Genomic DNA, 20,193 nt, shown 5'->3' with positions numbered 1-20,193 from the left:
CCTTCAGCTTCTTTCAGTTAAATTCTGCCTATTTTCAAAGCATCAAAGTCCTTCATGAGACTGAACAAAAAGAAAAGATCTAGTTTACGTTTGAGAAATATTTAGGGACAGACCTTCCCAGGGTCAAATGTCTCTTTGTTTTATTGTTCATCTTTCTCTCTTCAATTTTCAAGAGCTAGGTTCTCTTAGCAATACCAATTCATCCTGGAGGGTTTTATTACCTTATTTACTGTACTAATAACAGGAGCAGAGTTGAGCAAATGGGCCTCTTTCAAAAGGTACCCATACTTCAATTGGTTATGAATCTCTCTTAAGTGTAAGCACCCCCTACAACCATGTGAGTATAGCTTCTCAGGCCCATGGGAATTCTGGGCACTGGCTAATGGCAGAAATTATGACACACCCAAATTAAGGGCAAAGCCACCCCTTTGGTGAAGAGAATCAGAAACAGAAAAGCAACACCAGAGCAAGGCTCAAGAGTAAGAGAGGTTTCCTTCCAGGTATAGCCCTATCCTGAGCACTGGTTCCTATGTCTGGCATTTATGCTCATATCAGTTACTTGCTATAAGGCCCTGAACAGCTAAACCTCTGTAATTCAGTCCCTTCAACTATAAAATGGGTTTAATAAAAAATAAAATAAAAATAAAACCTTCTCTTCTAGTTATTGTAAAGATGAAATGAGTGAAGTCCTTTGAATTGTGCCTGACATCATGTCTCTAATACTTCTTAAAGGTGAGCTATTGCTATCAGGCACGCCATGGTATGTAGGTGCACAGGCTAAATCTCCAGGCCAGGGCCAGGGAAGCAAGTGCTGAACTGTGAATTTTCAAACAAGTATACTAATCAGTAAATGAACCAGGCTACATGGACACTTGGCCTATGTTCAGTCAGGGCTCTCACACACTTCCCTCTCAGTGTTTGCTGACTATTATAATTCATCATCTCCCAGACACATATTCCTAATTGAGGCTGTATATTCCTTAAAGCAGGGAATATGTTATATGTTTTCCAAATTGTGAGTTATAACCCATTCTGTACCCATTCAAACTCATTAATAAAGGTAAATGAAGGAATCAGTTTTAAATGGGCTAATATGAATTGTAATTCTTCAACCATTTTTCTGATTTTAATACATCCAGAAAATCTTGAGAAAAATTGTAAAAAAGAAACAAAATCTTAGAAGGTAAAAATAGAAAATGTCAGAATGCATAGCTTTTGAGAAAGTTAAGTATTGCTTTGTGAAACTTATACATACTGAGGTGTAATTTTTAATTTATATTGCTGCTACGGGTTGTGGTGTAAAAAGTTTGGGGGCTCCTGAGTGGCTCCGTCGGTTAAGCGTCCGACTTCGGCTCAGGTCATGATCTCACAGTTCGTGGGTTCGAGCCCTGCCTCGGGCTCTGTGCTGACAGCTTAGAGCCTGGGGCCTGCTTCCCATTCTGTGTCTCCCTCTCTCTCTGCCCCCAACCCACTCGCCTTCTGTCTTGGTCTCTCTCAAAACTAAATAAACGTTAAAAAAATGTTTTTAAGTTTGAAAAACTTTGGATATACATGTTATTTATGCAAATATTAACACATAACAGTTTCTCAACAAATTTGTTGATTCACTGCTTTCATTCCAAACATAAGACAGTGTTTTCCAAACTTGTCTTATGATAAGAATTACCTAGCATAATTTCCAGATTCCCAGGCTGCTTCCCTAGAGAATCTGATGTTGGAGAAATACTGTCATGAAAGAGGTGATAATTTGCCATTACAGAGATTTGTTGAAAGCAAAATCAATTCTCCTTGTTGTGTATGTATTCTTATTTGGTAGTACCATGTTTAATCCAAAGACATACTCTACAAAATACGCTCACTTTTTAAAGTGGTTAACGTTCATTCATTCAGTCACTCATTTAGCAAATATGTATTGATTATTTGCCATGTGCAAATCAATGGGAACATAAATGCATATAAGACATGCTTCCTGCCCTCAAGTAGCTTAGTAGATTCACTTAAGAACTAAAGTGAGGATCAGAAGACCTGAAGCCAAAAATAAAAAGAAGTCTTGAATGTATATGTATGACTTAAATCTTGGGTAACTACCCTTCAAAATGTTCAGAGAATTAAAAAGAAGTAAATGGCAATGGCAATGGCAACCATATAACAAAGCATTTTTCTCTAATTAATGCTGGTCAGATACAGAAGAACTGAGAACCAGCACCCCAGAACTGAGGAGATCTCAATAACAGGGCAGGAAAAAATGAAGATAAATATCTACAAGTAAAATTATATAACAGAGCTAGACAACCTGTCCCCAGTCTCAGTGGTACCAACCTGATCCAAGCTATTAACATCTCTCACCTGGATTACTGTAGGGCCTTTTACTGGTTTCTCTGCTCTGGCCCTTGCCCTCTTGGTCTCTTTTCAACACAGAAGCCTGAGTGACCTTGTGAAAACATTGGTCAAATCAAGTACCTCTTCTCCTAAAACTCTTGCTGATTTCCCATTTCACTAAAAGAAGTCTCACCTACAAACCCTACATGACCTGCTCACTTTGACACACTCTTGCTCTTTTCTCTTGCCAGCCACTATGGCTTCTTAGACATTCCTTAAAATGCTGGGCAGGCTCCACCTCAGGGCCTTTCTATTCTCTGCTACCATTTCCCACACAGCAAATTCCTTCACATCCTTTAGGTCTTTACTCAAACGTCATCATTCTAAGAGTACCTGGGCAGCTCAGTGTGTTAGCGTCTAATTTGGCTCAGGTCATGATATCATGGTTCATGAGTTCGAGCCCCGCATTGGGCTCTGTGCTGACAGTTCAGAGCCTGCAGCTTGCCTCGAATTCTGTGTCTCCCTCTTTCTCTGCCCTTCCCCTGCTCATGCTCTGTCTCTGTCTCTCTCTGTCTCTCTCTCTCAAAAAAATAAAATAAACATTAAAAAAATAATAGGGGTGCCTGGGTGGCTCAGAGGGTTGAGCGTCCCACTTCGGCTCAGTCATGATCTCACAGTTTGTGAGTTCAAGTTCCGCGTCAGGCTCTGTGCTGACAGCTCGGAGCCTGGAGCCTGTTTTGCATTCTGTGTGTGTGTGTGTCTCTCTCTCTCTGTGCTCCTTCCCTGCTCACACACTGTCTCTCTCTCAAAAATAAATAAATATTTAAAAAAATAATAATAATAAAAGTCACCACCCTGGTGAGGCTCTCACTAACCACTTTGCCAAAAACTTTAACCTCAACCCCTTTCCACATTCACATTTCTGATACTCTTTCTATTTATTTTTTTTTCTTTTCAGCATTTGCCATTATACACTATGCATTTTACTTAACTGTCTCTTTCACTGCCCATCTACCTTACTAGCATTTAAATTTTATAAGGATAGAGAATATTGTCTGATTATTGTCTGTTTTATTCCACCCTGTATTTTTAGCAACTAGATCAGTTGCTAACATATAATAGATGCTCATTAAATATTTGGTGACTGAATTGCCTGTTTCTGATTCTGTGTCTCCCTCTCTCTCTGCCCCTCCCCCGTTCATGCTCTGTCTCTCTCTGTCCCAAAAATAAATAAACATTGAAAAAAAAATTTTTTTTGTAAATAAATATTTGGTGACTGAATGAATGTAAAACCAGAACAAAACCTGATGCTCTGACTCTAACCATCGTTTACTAGAAAGAAGCGAAGAGAAGGAATGGTAAGGTCATACTATGTAAAACATATGCAATTTTATTATTTAATTCCTTACCTTATTTAAAAAAAGATTTGAGGTGTGTGTAATACAATACTTATAGTTCATATATATATATATATATATATATATATATATAATCTATTTAGGAAGGTTTTAAAAATGGTTACAGTAGAACAGATCTGATTTAAAAGCTAACTTCACAGGCACTTAGTATTTGTGTGACATCAGGCAAGTTATTTTTGTACCCTAAACTTCAGTTTCCCTCATCTATAAAATAATGATGATGATAATTCTTATATCATAGGTCACTGGAAAGCATGAATAAGGGCAAAGTTATTGGTGTAGTACAGGGCTTATAGTAAGAGCTTAACAAATGATAGTTGTTATTGCTATTGTTTGCTGTGCTGTTTTATTCTTTGTTAATTAATTCCTTGTATTATTTTTTAAAGTTTTGAATTAAAGAGCTTCATTAGAAATTGTAATTCCAATACATTGAATAGGCTTAGGTATTATAAACTCAATATACTGAGTAGGTGCACAACATTTGGAGGCTATAATATAAGGGCCCAGTGAGGGACTCATATATTATTGTCCTCCTGAAAGAGATAATTATTAAACTAAAACCCTGCGAGAGACCACTCCTGATTTGGATGAGCCAAGGTGTTACACAAACTGTCCACACATTCTGATTCATGGCTCCAAGCCCTGCCTACAGCAAAATAATGTGTTTATTAAAAGCTTCAATATGTGGGATGTATCATGAAATCTAGCTAAGAGTAGGCATCAGTAACATAAGGAGGTAGGGTTTCTACAAGCTTCCCTCCCAATCAATCTATCATTTTCTTAAATTCCCAACATACAAACTACAAGAAAAAAATGAACAAAAGCTCCTGTCCTCAAAATGCTTAAAATCTAGTTTCAGTGAGGGCAGTACCCAAACATAATAAAAATTACCTAGCAATTTAAGATACTAATGGCAAGTGATAACATAAGGCAATATAAGATCTATTGTCATGAATGATGTAAAAATTGCATTCATTAAATGAAAGGAGGGAAGAAGTAAGGAAGTTATGTGGCTGTATCGATTTCTTGGAAGATAGACACACTGTTCTGTTTCTTAAAGGAAAACAGAATTTAAACAAGCATGTCAATACAGAGAAGGGATTTCCATTGCAGGAAACAGTTCTAGCAAGGGCTCAGAGGTAGAAAAGGGTGCAGTGTTTAGAAAAGAGTGACTTCATTGAATAAACCTGGTGGAAATGAGCATGATGAATGTCTGAATTGTAAAGTAGTTAGGCATCCAATAAATTGTTTTAGCTTGAATTACTGATTCCCTCCAACCTAGCTCTGTAACCTGTCTGCACAGATCTGTGAGAGTGACAGGGCCTGTGGTTTGTGATTGCCAAATCCAGTATGTAATCCCAAGCGTACATGACCATAAAGTCTATGATTTTGTTTTTTTCTTTCTCTCAAAATAATTTAAAAAGCATTAAAACAAGTAAGCCTGGAGGAAAATAAAGAGAAATCTGGGATTTCAGTTAATGCAATCATTTATCAAATATTTATTGAGCACTTACTATGTACTTGGCATGGTTCTTGATGCTGATGATATAGAGCAAAACAAAGTGAAATCCTGGCTTCCATGGGGTTTACATGCATGTAAATGTGCATGTGTGGTGGTGATGGTGACAGTGGTGGAGAAGGGAATGTTATATCGGAACCATTTCTTTTAAATGGGTTCAATTCCTAGAATTTTTTTAACATGATTTTCACTGAAAGTGAGTCTATTCAGTGGCCTCAACTTTATCAGTTATGCGTTAAATTAATTTAGTACTTACTATATTCTAAGATTTTTATACTGTTTACCTGCCATATCTCACATAATTCTTTTTTTTTTCAACGTTTATTTATTTTTGGGACAGAGAGAGACAGAGCATGAACGGGGGAGGGGCAGAGAGAGAGGGAGACACAGAATCGGAAACAGGTTCCAGGCTCTGAGCCATCAGCCCAGAGCCTGACGCGGGGCTCGAACTCACGGACCGCAAGATTGTGACCTGGCTGAAGTCGGACGCTTAACCGACTGCGCCACCCAGGCGCCCCAACACATAATTCTTATAATATCCAATTACTATTATTATTCCTACTTTACAAATGAAAAAAAAATAAATTTCATGTAGAGCAAAAAATTTTTGTGCAAAAAAAATGTCTATGTAATAAGTGGAAAAAATAGACCTAAACATAGTTCTTTTGGAACTCCAAAAACCTATGCTTTAAAATCATATTGCTTTAGGGGCATCTGGGTGGCTCAGTCAGTTAAGCATCTGACTCTTGAACTCGGCTCAGGTCATGATCTCATGAATGGTGAGATCAAGCCTTGCATAGGGCTCTCTCTGCCTCTCTCTCTCTCTCTCTCTCTCTCTCTCTCAAAGAATAAATAAACTTAAATCATTTTGGTACACTCTTTTTCTAAAAAGTTCTTATATTTACTCTCAAGGAATTTTAAAAATAAGAGAATTCTTGAAACTATAAGGTAGACAGCAGGATTTACTAGAATGAGAAGTAAAGTAGTAAACTAGGTCAAGAGATCTAAGCCCTATATTAGGTATGCTTCTGAAACAGTATAGAATAGAGGAACTAGCCATTTCCTTTCTCAATCTTAATTTTCTTGTCCTTGAAATAGGTCTAATACTTGTCATTCATATTTCAGACATTGTGGGTTTGTGTGTGTATATGGGTATGGTTATAGCAGCAGGGTGAAAGGGGGAAATAATGAGATGGAGAACATAGAATTATTTAGAAAAACAAAAAGTATCATCTGTATGTAAGTTATTATCAGGATCATTACTTTAAAAAATAGAGCCACTTTTATAGACAAGATAATATGGACATCTGGTACAACAAACTTCTTATATGTTTTCTTATCAGAGAGGTAGTTTTGGTACAACATAAGCAATTTGAGATGATGACTTATACATCTATATAATGATCACATTGCCCCTTTTGGTGTGAACAGTCTCAAATTAAATTGTTCTATTCATGTTCTTTAAAAAACTAAAAGATAAATCCAAGCCAATATGATATGAATATTTATCAAACTCAAACAACTTAGAGCTAACAACAACAAAAACAACCCAGAATATAAATAATACCCTTTGTTTAAAAGTTTTCATTTCTTTTCCTTCTTTAGAAAACTCTCCTTCTAGAAATAGGTGGCACAGAAACACAATTTCTAAAGAGTTAGATTGTGATGATCAATTCTCACAGTACTGGCTTTAGCTCCCATTTATTTGTTTCACCTATTAATTCACTGTTCAGCCTCGCAAGACCCCATGCTCTATCCATTTCAAACTATTTGCAGTCCTCCAAAGTGCTCTGCTTCTTACTTCCATGTTTTTTTGTCATTCCCCCTACCTGGCATGCCTTCTTCACTCCAGGCTGCTTAGCAAAACTCCATCAGCTGTCAAGATTCAACTCAAAGGTGATTTCACAGTGAAACCTTTCTTGACAAGTCCATGTAAAATTGGCCGGTGCTCTGTTTTGTTTTGTCCCTACAATGCCTTGTAAAGACTTCCATTACTAATCCTGTAATATTTCAAACCACTTATTTGTGTATATGTCTGTGGCCTTTCCAGGACTGGAAACTTCTTGAAAGCAAGAACTCTTTTCTATTGATCTTAGTTTCCCAGACTCCAGCACAGTGCAAAAATCACAATTGCCCTTTAAAATCTTTTGATAGATGAATGGATAAATGGTGATCCATGAGTCACAGTCTGAGACCTGTAAATTCTGTGTGTGTAGAGTGTGTGCATATACTATACATACATACATAGTGTGTGGGAACTATATACAGAAAGAGAGGCATATGTATGTGTGTATATATATATATATATATATATGGCATATATATATGGCATATATATATATATATATATGGCATATATATATGGCATATATATATGGCATATATATACAGCACAGGTTTAATGCCTGTGTTATATAAAAACATATATGAAATATATACATTTCACTCTCAAAAAATTCTTTTTACTGTGTAATATATATTATAAATGACCATTTAACAAACTAATCATTGTAGAACAAAAGTTGGTGACATTTGTGGCTAGTTCTGTGCAAAGAAAATAAATAAGAGATGTTTCTATTTTTTGAAGCTTAACCACCTTAAAGTTTTGGGTCACTGTAACACCAATCATGTTAAATCATGGAAACCTAAGAAGCTGTACACTACGAAAAAGACTTTACCGGAACCAAGCAAATAAGTAATTTTAGGCACAATAGAAAAAAAAATCAAATTCTTTAAAATGTAATATAAAATAAAACAAAAATTAAGAAATAAAAATATCAGATAAGACTTTATTGTGCCAACTTGATGAAACGTCAGCCCACAGGTGAGCTGTAAATTCTACTGCAAACTTTGCTATCTCAAAAGGGAAAGATAACCCTAAAAGAAAATTATACAAGAAAGTTCGAGAACTAATTCTTGAAAGGACTTAAGCATATTTAAAATTGGAGTTAAACAACTCAAAGCAAGGTTATATGTGTTGTATGTGGCAATATGCATGTTCTGAGCTTTCACTGAAGTACAGACTAACCAAGATACTAAGAATGTAGTATCCAAAGTCATATGAATTAAGATACTGTTGGTAAATGTCTTTTCACTTCTTTGCTTATGAATTTAAGTGAGAAAAAATTACAGGTCAACCCATAAAGACCAATGATAATAGTCAAGACAAAAAACAAAATCCCAAAACCCATATTAAAGAAACTTTGGACTCAGGTTTTCTTGCACTTCTGAAATATGACAATGGACTATCAAAACAACTGTTATCTCTTAATCTAAAATTATTTATGGAATTTGAAAAAAAAACACTTTTCTGTTTCAAAAAATATGAGGAGGGAAAACATTTAAAATTCATTGCTTACAGAATAATGCATGCCATACCCCATAATTAGGAATAGGAGACGGTGATAGAGAAATCCAAGTTGACATTTGGGTACACGTTAGGTTTTTAAATATCTCTTTGCATTTTGTTTGCTATATCCATCATATGCATGGGGAAAAAATGATTGCTGAAGTTAACCCTAAAAGTAGTAAAAAGTAAATTCTGTTGAACTCTGAAATGATCCACAGAATGCTGCCAGGCTGTAGTTGTAAAAGAATTGGTCATCAAAACATAAATACTACCTGTTTGAAGTTCAAATAGAAAACAAAAAGGCTTACAAAAGAGCGAGCAGCAGGGAGCACTTTAATAAAACTTGTAAACACAGAAAACAAAACTTTAGTGCCCAGACACATTAAAATACTCCCCCAGTAAAATAAAAAGGTGAAACACTTAACATTGATATATTTTTTTAAGACTGTTATTTTGGTATTAAACCTTAACTGCCTTATTATTTTTTTTTTCTGAAAGGCAATCACGTTTGGACTTCCTTCAATAAGAAATCCAAGTTCAAAAAGCTAACAGAGATGTAATTCACTTAAATTATGCAACTGGAAATTCCACAGCTGGCCTGTCTAGCTCAGTGCTGAATGAATAGTGTCAGAAAACCTCTCCAATAATAACGCAGTCCTTCCGGACAAGGGGTAAATCTCCCAAACTTAGGCTCAACTTTGGAGGCTCATTAGCTACAGCAAGTGAATGTCAGCGGGGTGACAACAGTGGGGCAGTGGCGCCCACACAGTGGAAGCAACCAGCCCACCCCGAGCAGAGGATTTGTATGATCAATATCAGCAACTTCCAATGATAATAATTTGTTTATATGAACAGGATGGTCAGATATCCCACAGATCATATCCTAATGCCATTATAACCACTAAATTTAATCCCCAGCTGTTATTTAAGCTGCACGAGCACAGGCAGCTCATAGCACTTTTTAAAAGAAAGACTTTAAATCCTAATCTAAAGCATGCTGTATAGCTTTTTACCTTCTCTGATTTCTTGGTTCTGGCCTACCTAAACAATTTTCATCTTTTCCTCCCCCAACTCCACCCCCCAAGTGTGAGCCTGAACCTGAATAACAAACAGTTAAACCTGAAGGTCACTTCACAGCAGCGTTCCAACATGCTCCCCCAGCAAGGCTGCTCGGCAACAATAAAACAAAGCCCTTGCAACCACCTGTAATAATCTGCCTGCTCAGCCAGCAATCGGAAAAGTCCTGAAGCTACACAAGGTAGACATTTTCTGCAGCTGGTTTAACATGTATATTGTGCCCAGTTGCCGGCTCGCCTCCTCTTACCTTCACGTTAGTCCGGAGTGCACAGTAACATGCAAAGAACATTGCAGTAAATAAGGAGCATATGGACCGGTATTCAGCTTCTCAGCACAGCGCAAGCCCCACACACACGATCCTGGGCATGTGCTACTAAGGAGCATCCGTTCCCTCTGTCAGTTTGAAAATGCATTGATCTCTGTTTTCTCTGACTACAAAACGACATGTCTTGAAGGCACTGAGTGAGAGCTCAAAATCTCTTCATTGGCTATATATAGCATTGTGCCCAGTAATTTCAATTAGCTGAGAATTCAGCATCTGAAAGTTAAGACTTCAGTTGCTTTTCCTTCTAGCATTTTAAATCACTGGGTTTAAAAAAAAAAAACGGGAGGGGGGAATGAGCTCACTCAGGAAGGAGGGGGGGAAAGGTGAAGAATGAAATTTAACCAATGAGTTACTTATATTTCTGGAGAGCCCTGGTATTATCCTATTAGATACTTTACAGCGGGACTGCACCGGGCAGACTCTAAATGAAGAGGAAACCCCTTTTCCTTAGGAGGTTTAATATGGGCTCTGCACTAGATTCCAGGCTATTCTGATGCAGCACCCTGTTTGGCAAATACTACAAATCACTGCAAACACATTTCATTCTGCTTTTTATGTGGAATAGGAACAAGACCAAAGGATCACTGTCTCCTCAAGTCCCCTAAAATGTAAGCTGGCTTCCTCTGGGGTGATCTGTGGTTACATGCCTGAGAAATACCACCTTCTCTTTCTTCCCTGTCCTATAATATCTGTTACATCTTCCAGGGATATCTAAAGTTAGTAGGCTTGCTACCAGAACGCTGCATCTATTTTTTCCAAAACTAAGCTTTATTGGTAAATTACAATCAATATAGAGGATGGGATTAGAATGAAGATAGAAAATTCCAGGGGATAACATAACCATACATTCAGTAATTACTGCTGCTGAATGTAATATGTTCAGCTGGCTCTGGAAGGGAAAGAGCAAGAGAGAAAAATAAAAGCTTCTGCCCCCATGAATCCATACGGGGAAAAAAAAAAAGAACTTAATTCAAAAACATCGTCAGATCCTACTGTCTGTTGTCATTCCAGTCAGGCACCGGAGGCTGCAAATTAACTCAATTTTTACTGAGCCAAAAGGACAAAGTCCAATTTAAGGTTCTAAACTCTTATTTCCAGCCTTAGAAAGCCCTAATTCTCAGCTAGAATTCTAAAGCTATCTGGTGAAATGCAAGCAGAAATGAACAGTTCTCACTGCAGCAAAAATAGTGGGAGGAAAAAGAGTGGTTATGTCTTTGCCACGACGTTCCCCATCAGCTTACAGCAACAGGGAAGATCAGCATAACTCACTAGAAAAAGCTGCAGTGACTTTTAGGATTTTTCTTTAATATGTTTTGCATAAGCCACCTCCCCTCTGGAGCCTGCAGTGGTGCTGAGGCACCGTCAGAGCCACTGGGCATTTCTCCTGGGCAATGAGGTGAGGCAGCTTCAGGAGGAAGCAAGGTATTTAAGGGAGAGAAATTAAAGGAAGAAGAAAATCAGGATTTTCTATCTCTCTCTTAATGACAAGCATTCAGAAAGTGTCGTCAGTTCTGACTAAATAGCTATTTTGGGCTGTCATTGTTTGTGCCTTTTTTAGGAAGGAAAAAAAGGCAATCTTGTCTTAAACTGGAGATTCTCTAGCATCGTAAGAGAAGGCAGCTACTTAATTTGATTCCCAGTTCCGTCTGTCATATGAGCCCAGGTAATTACAAATTGTAAGTACTTGCAACACAACCAGTGACTTCCAGGACATTAAAACATCAACATGGAGGCCCAACTCTCATCATTCCACAACTTTTATTAATGGCTTCAAGTGCAAAACCAAACATTTCAGTTCATAACACTTTTCTCCCCTGAGGTCATAGCAGGTCACATTTCCTGCAGCTACTTCCCAATAAACAAGCCCAAACATAGCAACTCAATACCATGAAAAACTTAGAATTTTAAAATGCTTTCTCTATTGGGGGTTAGAAGATTTTTAAAAACCAATTTTTTAACCTGTCAATAAGTACTGTTAAGTTTTTTGTTTGTTTTTTCCAATTAGGGATTGTGGAGGGGAAAAGCCACTTTATAATAGCTTTTTTATTATTATTTTAATGGACCCTAGGGTGTTTGGATGGCCCAGGAGAGACAGAAAGAGCTGGAAAGTGTTACAAATCTGAGAGCCTTTCACAGGGAAGAATGAAACAAAAACAAAGTTACAGGTGAAAAAGCACATGAAGGTTTCCCTGTGAGGCAATCAGGGACAACTTCTGACAAAACTTCAGATACAGTGTTAATGTATGTACATTCTTCTTCTTTTTTTTAATGTTTATTTTTGGGACAGGGAGTGCAAGCAGGGCAGGGGCAGAGAGAGAGGGAGACAGAGGGTTTGAAACCAGCTCTGAGCTGACAGCAGAGAGCCTGATGCAGGGCTTGAGCCCACAAACCTCAAGATCATGACCCGAGCCTAACGCTTAAGGGACTGAGCCACCCAGGTGCCCCAATATATGTACATTCTAAAGAAAGGCTCTTTTTACGTTGAAGATCTGCTTAAAACCCCTCTGTGCACCTATTTACCCCATAGCATCCCAGTAAGGACCTGATCCAAACCTGATCCAAACCTGATCCAAACCTGATCCAAACTTAGTGCCGAATTTTCCTAACTATACTAGGACCGCTGACTTATTATTCTCATTTTATAGATGCAGAAAAAGCACTAAGCACAACGACAATGTCCCACTAAAAAAATATTCCCTATTTTTAGGCAAAAGTTCAACAGGACAATGTACCCACTAAAAGAATAAGATTTGCTATGGTAGAAGGAAATGATAGCTGGCTAAATGATAATATAAATCTGATGATATATTTATCTATAATAAATTATAATATATTTTTGATACAGCATGGTTCCAATATTGATGAGCTAGAAGTCCTGGAAAACTATTTCCACCTCAGATCCTCTCTTTTACCGTTTATAAAACAGAGATGCCTAAGATGGGGTTAATACTTCACTCCTAATGTCATTGAGAAGATTAAAGATAAATCCCATCACCAAAAAAGTCTAGATGGATCAAAAATTTAAGTATAAAAATTGAAATCATAAACATTTTAGAAGAAAACAGATTTGGTTTTGGTATATAATATTGGAGTGGAGAAACCTGAAGCCATATAAAAAAAAATAAACAACTATGTAAAAATATAAAACTTTTTCTTGGTTAAATTATATACAATGACAAATGGCAAAATGGGAAAATAATGCAACATATTCAATGGAATATTTCCTTAAAATACAAGGAATTTTCATAACTCACTAAGAAAAAGTATGAAACTGAATGAAAAAAGAAGTAAAGAACATAAAGTGGTAGTTCACAAAAAGACCACAAAACATTTAAAATACTCCACCTCCTTCGTATTTAGGGAAAAGCGTAAAAATTAGAAAAGATTTTTTAAATTGATATATCAAGTACTAATGATGAAAACTTTGTTAAGGGCATCAAATCTATAAAATATTTTAAAAGGAGCATTCTCTTTGATGTATTGATTCAACTTCAACTCCTGGGAATTTATCCCAGATAGATGTAGATATATAGAGATAGAGATACACACACACACACACGTATATATATGTATTATAAATATCTATTAGCACAAGACTTATCTGTAAGATTATAGATACCACAGAATACTATGCAATTATTAGAAAAATATGAGGTACATGTACAAATTGTTATATCAAAAGATGTTCAAGTTATAATTTTAAACACAAAAGAAGGTTGCTTAAACATAAAAGAAGAGGTTGTATAGTATGAGCCTATATTTGTATGCATATTTATATATAATTGTGGTAGAGGGGTGTGTGTGTGTGTCTGTGGGTGTGTGTGTAAAATTTTGACAGTGTTGATCATTGGGGATTGGGATGAGGCTTAGAAAGGGAAATCAGACATTATTCCTTTCATTTTTCCTTTTACATCATCTATATACTACAGGGGCCTCATCTACAATGAACTATTTATCCAACTATCCTCTCTCAGTAAATGAGAGAAATAAAGACACAGTAGAGGACCTGTGAGGGGATTTGCCTGTTGATCATGACACAGGGATGGACATGTACCCATTCCTGAGTATGTTACCTCCTGAGTACTTCCTGTAGTGTGGACATCCTCCTAGAATGCATGCAAGTCTAATGTGTAATATATATTTCTTAAAGCATGGCCTTTAACACAAGACAGCTACTTTATTTGTTTCTTAAATGAAAAAGTGGCTATCAAGTAAACTTGATTCTTGTCAATTTTTACCTTAAGCACTTAATTTAGAATGTGACATCTACATATATTTGTATTTCTTCTCTCTCTCTTTTACAATGAACATTGCTACAGACTGAATGTTTATGCTCTCCCCAAATCTCTATGTTGAAAATTAATCCCCAGTATAATGGTATTTGGAGGTGAGGGCTTTGGGAGATAGTTAGGTCTTCGTGAATGGGATTAGTATCCTTATAAAAGAAGTCCCAGACAATACCCTTTCCCCTTCCACCATGTGAGGACACGATGAAAAGGCAGACATCTATGAACCAGGAAGTGGACTCTCACCAGACACCAAATCTGCTGGTACCCTGATCTTGAACTTTCAGCCTCCAGAACTGTGAGAAATAAATTTCTATTGTTTATAGGCCACTCAATCTATAGTATTTTATTAGAGCAGCCCAAATGGACTAAGACAAGCATATAATACTTTTTAGACTATAACTTAGTTTTTGTAATTTTTTTTAATATTAAAGCAATTTGCAATTATAATTTGGTAATAAGAACAGCAACAGCGTCTTTTAATATGGACAGATAATTCATATATCTGGACAAAATTTCCCTTAAGTACAAAATAAGGAAGTCATACTATCTAGTTCTTTCTTATAGGCAGAGAAATTTGGTAGGTTTACTTGCTTTTTGTTTTATTTAATTAGGACAGATAAGATATGTTTAAATGTTAAGGATCAACTAGATTATATTCCAGACCAATTAAGTCAGAATCTCCGGAGATGGAACCCAGGCATTACCATTTTATAAAATTTCTCAAGTGATTCTAATGTGCAGTTAGGACTGAGGATTATTTAAAGCAGAGTCAGCTGCTGGTTCCATAAAGGACCAGAGAGTGAATATTTTACCCTTGCAAGCCATATGATCACTATCACAACACTAATTCTATTACAACTACTCAACTTTGATGTTATAGTGAGAAAGCAGCCATAGACATTACATAATGTGTTCCAATAAAACTTTATTAATAAACATTAAAATTTGAATTTCATATAATGTTCACATGTCAGGAAATATTATTCTTGATCTTTTTCAAACATTTAAAATGTGAAAACATTTTTTAGGTTGTAGTTTGCCAATCCCTACTCTGGAGTCTTGAGCAGTGGTTCTCAAAGCATGGTCCTTCAAGTAGCAGCATCAGCAAAAACCGGGAATTTCTTAGAAAGCAACCAGACAGAAACTCTAGATTTGTAACTCACAAATCTCTGTAAACAACCCCCCCCCATGTGGTTTTTCAAGTGAACTATGGTTTGAAAACCATTGCTCTAATGGAAGAGAGGAAAACTGATAGTTAAGTCTCCCACAAAAGCAGGAAAAGATGAATTCCAGAGTATAGATAAAAGAATTAGCCCTAGAGTAGAAGTAACATAGAAAACACAGAGAAAATGACTGTAAGTGCAAATGAGATCATTCTAGAGTGGAGGTTCAAGACTGAGATAGAGGCCAATTGAGCAAGGGACCACATGCCTAACACCTTAGAACTAACTAGATCCTTTTCCTCTTAGTAACACTAAAAGCTCTTAGACCTTGAAGTAAAAAACCAAACCAAACCGAAATAAAACAAACAAACAAACAAAGAATGACTTGGCTTTAAATTCCTTTTCTACCGCTTATTAGTTGAGTGACCTTTGACAAATTACATAACCTGTCTCTGATTCACAGAATTCCTCTGTAAAATAAATAAACCTACTTTGCAGGGATGTTGTAATGACTAAAATAAATAAGTGTGCAAACTGCTTGACTAGTACCTGGTACATAGTAAATTTCAGTGATAGTTTTTAGTGTGAAGAAGGTTGAAATGACAGAGGAAAAAAGAAATATAAAAAGATGTTATCATTACTCTCTATCAAGTTCTGAATACACAGAAGATTCCTCACAGGGGTTCCCAAACCCTCTTAGCCTTCCCTAGGGTTTCCAATCAGCCCTGAAAGGGACTCTTTGAAAGTTTGTTTATCTCATTATAACCTCTGAACCAATTTCATATAATTGGAATTCCTTGTATCTGTCTTGTACTCTTAAAATAATTACTAATTTAAAAATTACAAAGCATTTCAGAGCTTCTCAAGAAATTCCACCAAAGTATCCCTAAAAGTAGAAGGGGATTCATTTATTATCATTGAAGGGTAGGAGCAAAATGGAATCTCTTTAATGTCTCATTTGTTATCTTTAGAATTCACAAAAATCTTCAATTCAAGTTGACAATATCTCTGTATTTGTTATAAAGTTATGTTTTATATTACTTACTGATGACTAGATTTAATAAGCCAAGAACACTGTGCACTGTTTATCCCATGGCTTCAAGTACCCTCTGGCATACATACTACTTATGCATGCTTAGGGGTGCTTTTGCCTCAGTTCACAAAGTAGAAATACATTCAATTCTTTTTTTTAATTATTTATTGTTTTTATGTATTTTCATTTTATTGAGAGAGAGAGAGGGAGTGCGAAAGCAGGGAAGGGGCAGAGGGAATCCCAAGCAGTCTCCATGCTGCTAGCTTAGAGCCTGATATGGGGCTCAAACTCAAGAATGGTGAGATTATGACCTGAGCTGAAAGCAAGAGTCAGATGATTAACTAACTGAGCCACCCAGGTGCCTCAATTCCATTTAATTCTTGATCTTCACTTCACCGTTGAATATTGTCATCATCCCTTTGTATCCAGTGAGAACACAGAAGGTTTCCCCTATATTTTCTTCTAGGAGTTTTACAACTTCAGGTTTAATATTATGTAATGTATTTAGAGTTGATTTTTATGTATGCTGAGATAAGGGTTCAATTTTATTCTTTTTTTCATGTGAATATTCAATTTTCCCAACGCCATTTATTGACTAGACTATCCTTTCTTCATTGTGTTCTTAGTGCCTTTGTCAAAGATGAGTTGGCCATATATGCAAGAAATTATTTCTGGGCCCCTCCTTTGTGTTCCATTGGTATATTTCTGGTTACATGCCAGTAGTATACTGTTTTAACTATTAGAGCTTTTATATAATTTGAAATCAAGAAATGTGATGCCTCTAGCTTTGTTCTTGTTGCTCAAAATTGCTTTGGCTATTCAAGGCCTTTTGTGGTGCCAAATGAGTATTACGATTTTTTTTTTCTGTAAAAAATGCCATTGGAGGGGCGCCTGGGTGGCTCAGTCGGTTAGGCATCCGACTTCAACTCAGGTCACGATCTCGCGGTCTGTGAGTTCGAGCCCTGTGTCGGGCTCTGGGCTGATGGCTCAGAGCCTGGAGCCTGTTTCCGATTCTGTGTCTCCCTCTCTCTCTGCCCCTCCCCTGTTCATGCTCTGTCTCTCTCTGTCTCAAAAATAAATAAACGTTAAAAATTTTTTTTTTAATTCCATTGGAATTTTGATTCAGATTGCATCAAATCAGTGTTATATGAACATTTTAGCAATAGAAATTCTTCCAATCCATAAACATGGAATATCTTTCTACTTATTTTATTCATGTCTTGTACCTGATCATGGAGAAAAAGCTTTCAGTTTTCCACTATTGAGTATGATGTTAACTGTGGGCTTGTCATATCTGGTCTTTGAGTCACGTTCCTTCCACGCCTAATTAGTTGGGAGTTTTTGCAATGAAAGGATGTTGATTTTTGTCAATTTTATATATATATATATATATATATATATATATATATATATATTTGAAGTAAAATTAACATACAGCGTTATATTTGTTTCAGGGGTATGATATAATAATTCAACAATTCTAGACACTACTCAGTGCTCATTACAATAAGTGTGCTCATGATCTCTTTTATCTATTTCACTCGTCATTCCTCCCCCCAATATTAATTCTTCCAATCCATGAACATGGGCTATCTTTCCACTGATTCGTGTTATCTTTCATTCTATAAGTGCGGGATACCACATTTATAGACTTGTGCATGGTAAACTATCTTTGCATCCCAAAGATAAGTCCCACTTGATCATGGTGTATGATTTTTTAAGGTGCTGTTGAATTCAGTTTGCTGGGATTTTGTGGGACTTTTTGCACCTATATTCATCAGGGATATTGACCTATAATTTTCTTTTTTTGTAGTGTCCTTGTCTGATTTAAGTATCAGGGTAATACTGACATAAAATGAGTTTAGAAGTGTTCTTTTCTCTTCAGTTTTCTAAAAGAGTTGAGAAGCATTGGTATAATTCTACTTTCAACGTTTGGTAGAGAAGCACCTGGGTGGCTCAGTCAGTTAAGTGTCTGACTGTAGCTCAAGTTATGATCTCATAGCCTGTGCATTCTAGCCCCACATCAGGCTCTGTACTGACAGCTCAGAGTCTGGAGCCTGCTTCAGATTCTCTGTCTCCCTCTCTCCCTGCCCCTCCCCTGCTCATTCTCTCTCCCTCTCTCTCTCTCTCTCTCTCTCTCAGAAATAAATAAATGTTAAAACATTTTTTAAAATAAAATAAAATAAAAAACCTTTGGTGGAATTCACCAGTGATGTCATCTGTTTCTCAGCTTTTCTTTGTTGGGCTATTTCTGATTACTGATTCAATTTCCTCAACTCGTTATTAGTCTGTTCAGATTTTCTATTTCTGCATGATTTAGTCTTAGTAGGTTGTATGTTTCTAGAAACTTATCCATTTTTCTAGGTTATTGAGTTTTTTATGCTTAGAATAGCCTCTTATGATCTTTTGTATTTCTGTGGTATCACTGTAAAGTCTTTTGTTTCATTTCTGACTTTGAGTCTACTCTTTTTTTCCCTTATTTACGTTATCTAAAGATTTCCATTTTGTATATCTTTTCAAAAAACTCTTAATTTTTTATGTATTTTCTTGTTTTTCTAGTTTCTAGCTTATTTTATTTTTGTTCTCATCTTTCTGATTTCCTTCCTTCTGGTAACTTTGGCCTTAATTTGTTCTTCTTTTTCTAGTTCCTTATGGTGCAAATTTAGGTTATTTATTTGAGATCCTTCTTTTCTTCTTACTGTAGGCATTTTATGCTGTAAACATCCCTCCTGGAATTTCATTTACTGTATCCCATAATTTTTGGTATGTTTGTTTCCATGTTTCTATCATTACTTATTTCACTATATGTATATATTTTTTCCATTTTGATTTATTCTTCAATCTTTTGATTGTTTAGGAGTGTGTTTAATTTACACATATTTCTGAATTTTCCAGTTTCTTTCCTGTTATTGATTTCTAGTTTCATACCACTATGGTTGAAAAACATTTTTAATACAATTTCAGTCTTCTTAAATTTGTTAAGGTTTGTTTTGTAGCCTAATATATGATCTGTCCTGGAGAATATTCTTCATGTGCTAGAGAAGAATGCACATTCTGCTGCTGTTCAATAAAATGTTCTGTATGTATCTTTTAGGTATATTTTGTCTAGAGTATAGTTCAAGACCAATGTTTCCTTATTGATTTTATGTCTAGATGATCAAATCATTGTTGAAAGAGGGGTAATGAAGTCCACTATTATTATTGCATTGCCATTTATCTTTCCTTTCAGCTCTGTTAATATTTAGTTTATATATTTAGGTCGTCCAATGTTAGGTGCATACATATATATAATTGTTATATATTCTTGATGAATTGACCCCTATATTATTATATAATAATGTTCTTTGTCTCTTGTTATAGTTTTTTTCTCCTTTTTTAATTTAAATTTTAGTTAGTTAACATACAGTGCAATATTGGTTTCAGGAGGAGAATTCAGTGATTTATCACTTATATAAAACACCCAGTGCTTGTCACAAATGACCTCCTTAGTATCCATCTTCCATCTAGCCTATGTCCCACCCACCTCCCCCTGTTAACCTATAGTTTGTTCTCTATCATTAAGAGTCTCATGGTTTGTTTCCCTCCCTTCTCTTTGCCCTTCCTTCCCATATGTTCATCTGTTTTATTTCTTAAATTCCACATATGAGTGAAATTATATGGTATTTGTCTTTCTCTGATTGACTTATTTCACTTAGCATAAT

At 36.0% G+C, this 20,193-nt stretch overlaps 1 protein-coding gene across 8 annotated transcripts in view; it reads right to left on the bottom strand.

Moving 5' to 3' along the window:
• Window positions 1–20,193, bottom strand: part of DLG2 (discs large MAGUK scaffold protein 2) — a 2,073,554-nt gene that overhangs the window by 1,402,932 nt on the left and 650,429 nt on the right. Inside the window, exon 1 of one of the 8 annotated variants that reach the window (XM_043580075.1) lies at window positions 9,930–10,244. The exons of the other annotated variants lie outside the window; for them this stretch is intronic. Coding sequence (XP_043436010.1) covers window positions 9,930–9,971 — 42 coding nt within the window. The 5' untranslated portion in view covers window positions 9,972–10,244. Of the gene's footprint in view, window positions 1–9,929; window positions 10,245–20,193 lie in introns of those variants that run through there. 8 annotated transcript variants of the gene reach the window in all.

The sequence above is a fragment of the Prionailurus bengalensis genome, chromosome D1 (genome assembly GCF_016509475.1).
Source record: "Prionailurus bengalensis isolate Pbe53 chromosome D1, Fcat_Pben_1.1_paternal_pri, whole genome shotgun sequence".
Taxonomy (NCBI): Eukaryota; Metazoa; Chordata; class Mammalia; order Carnivora; family Felidae; genus Prionailurus; species Prionailurus bengalensis.
This window is presented reverse-complemented; position numbering and strand designations above follow the sequence as displayed.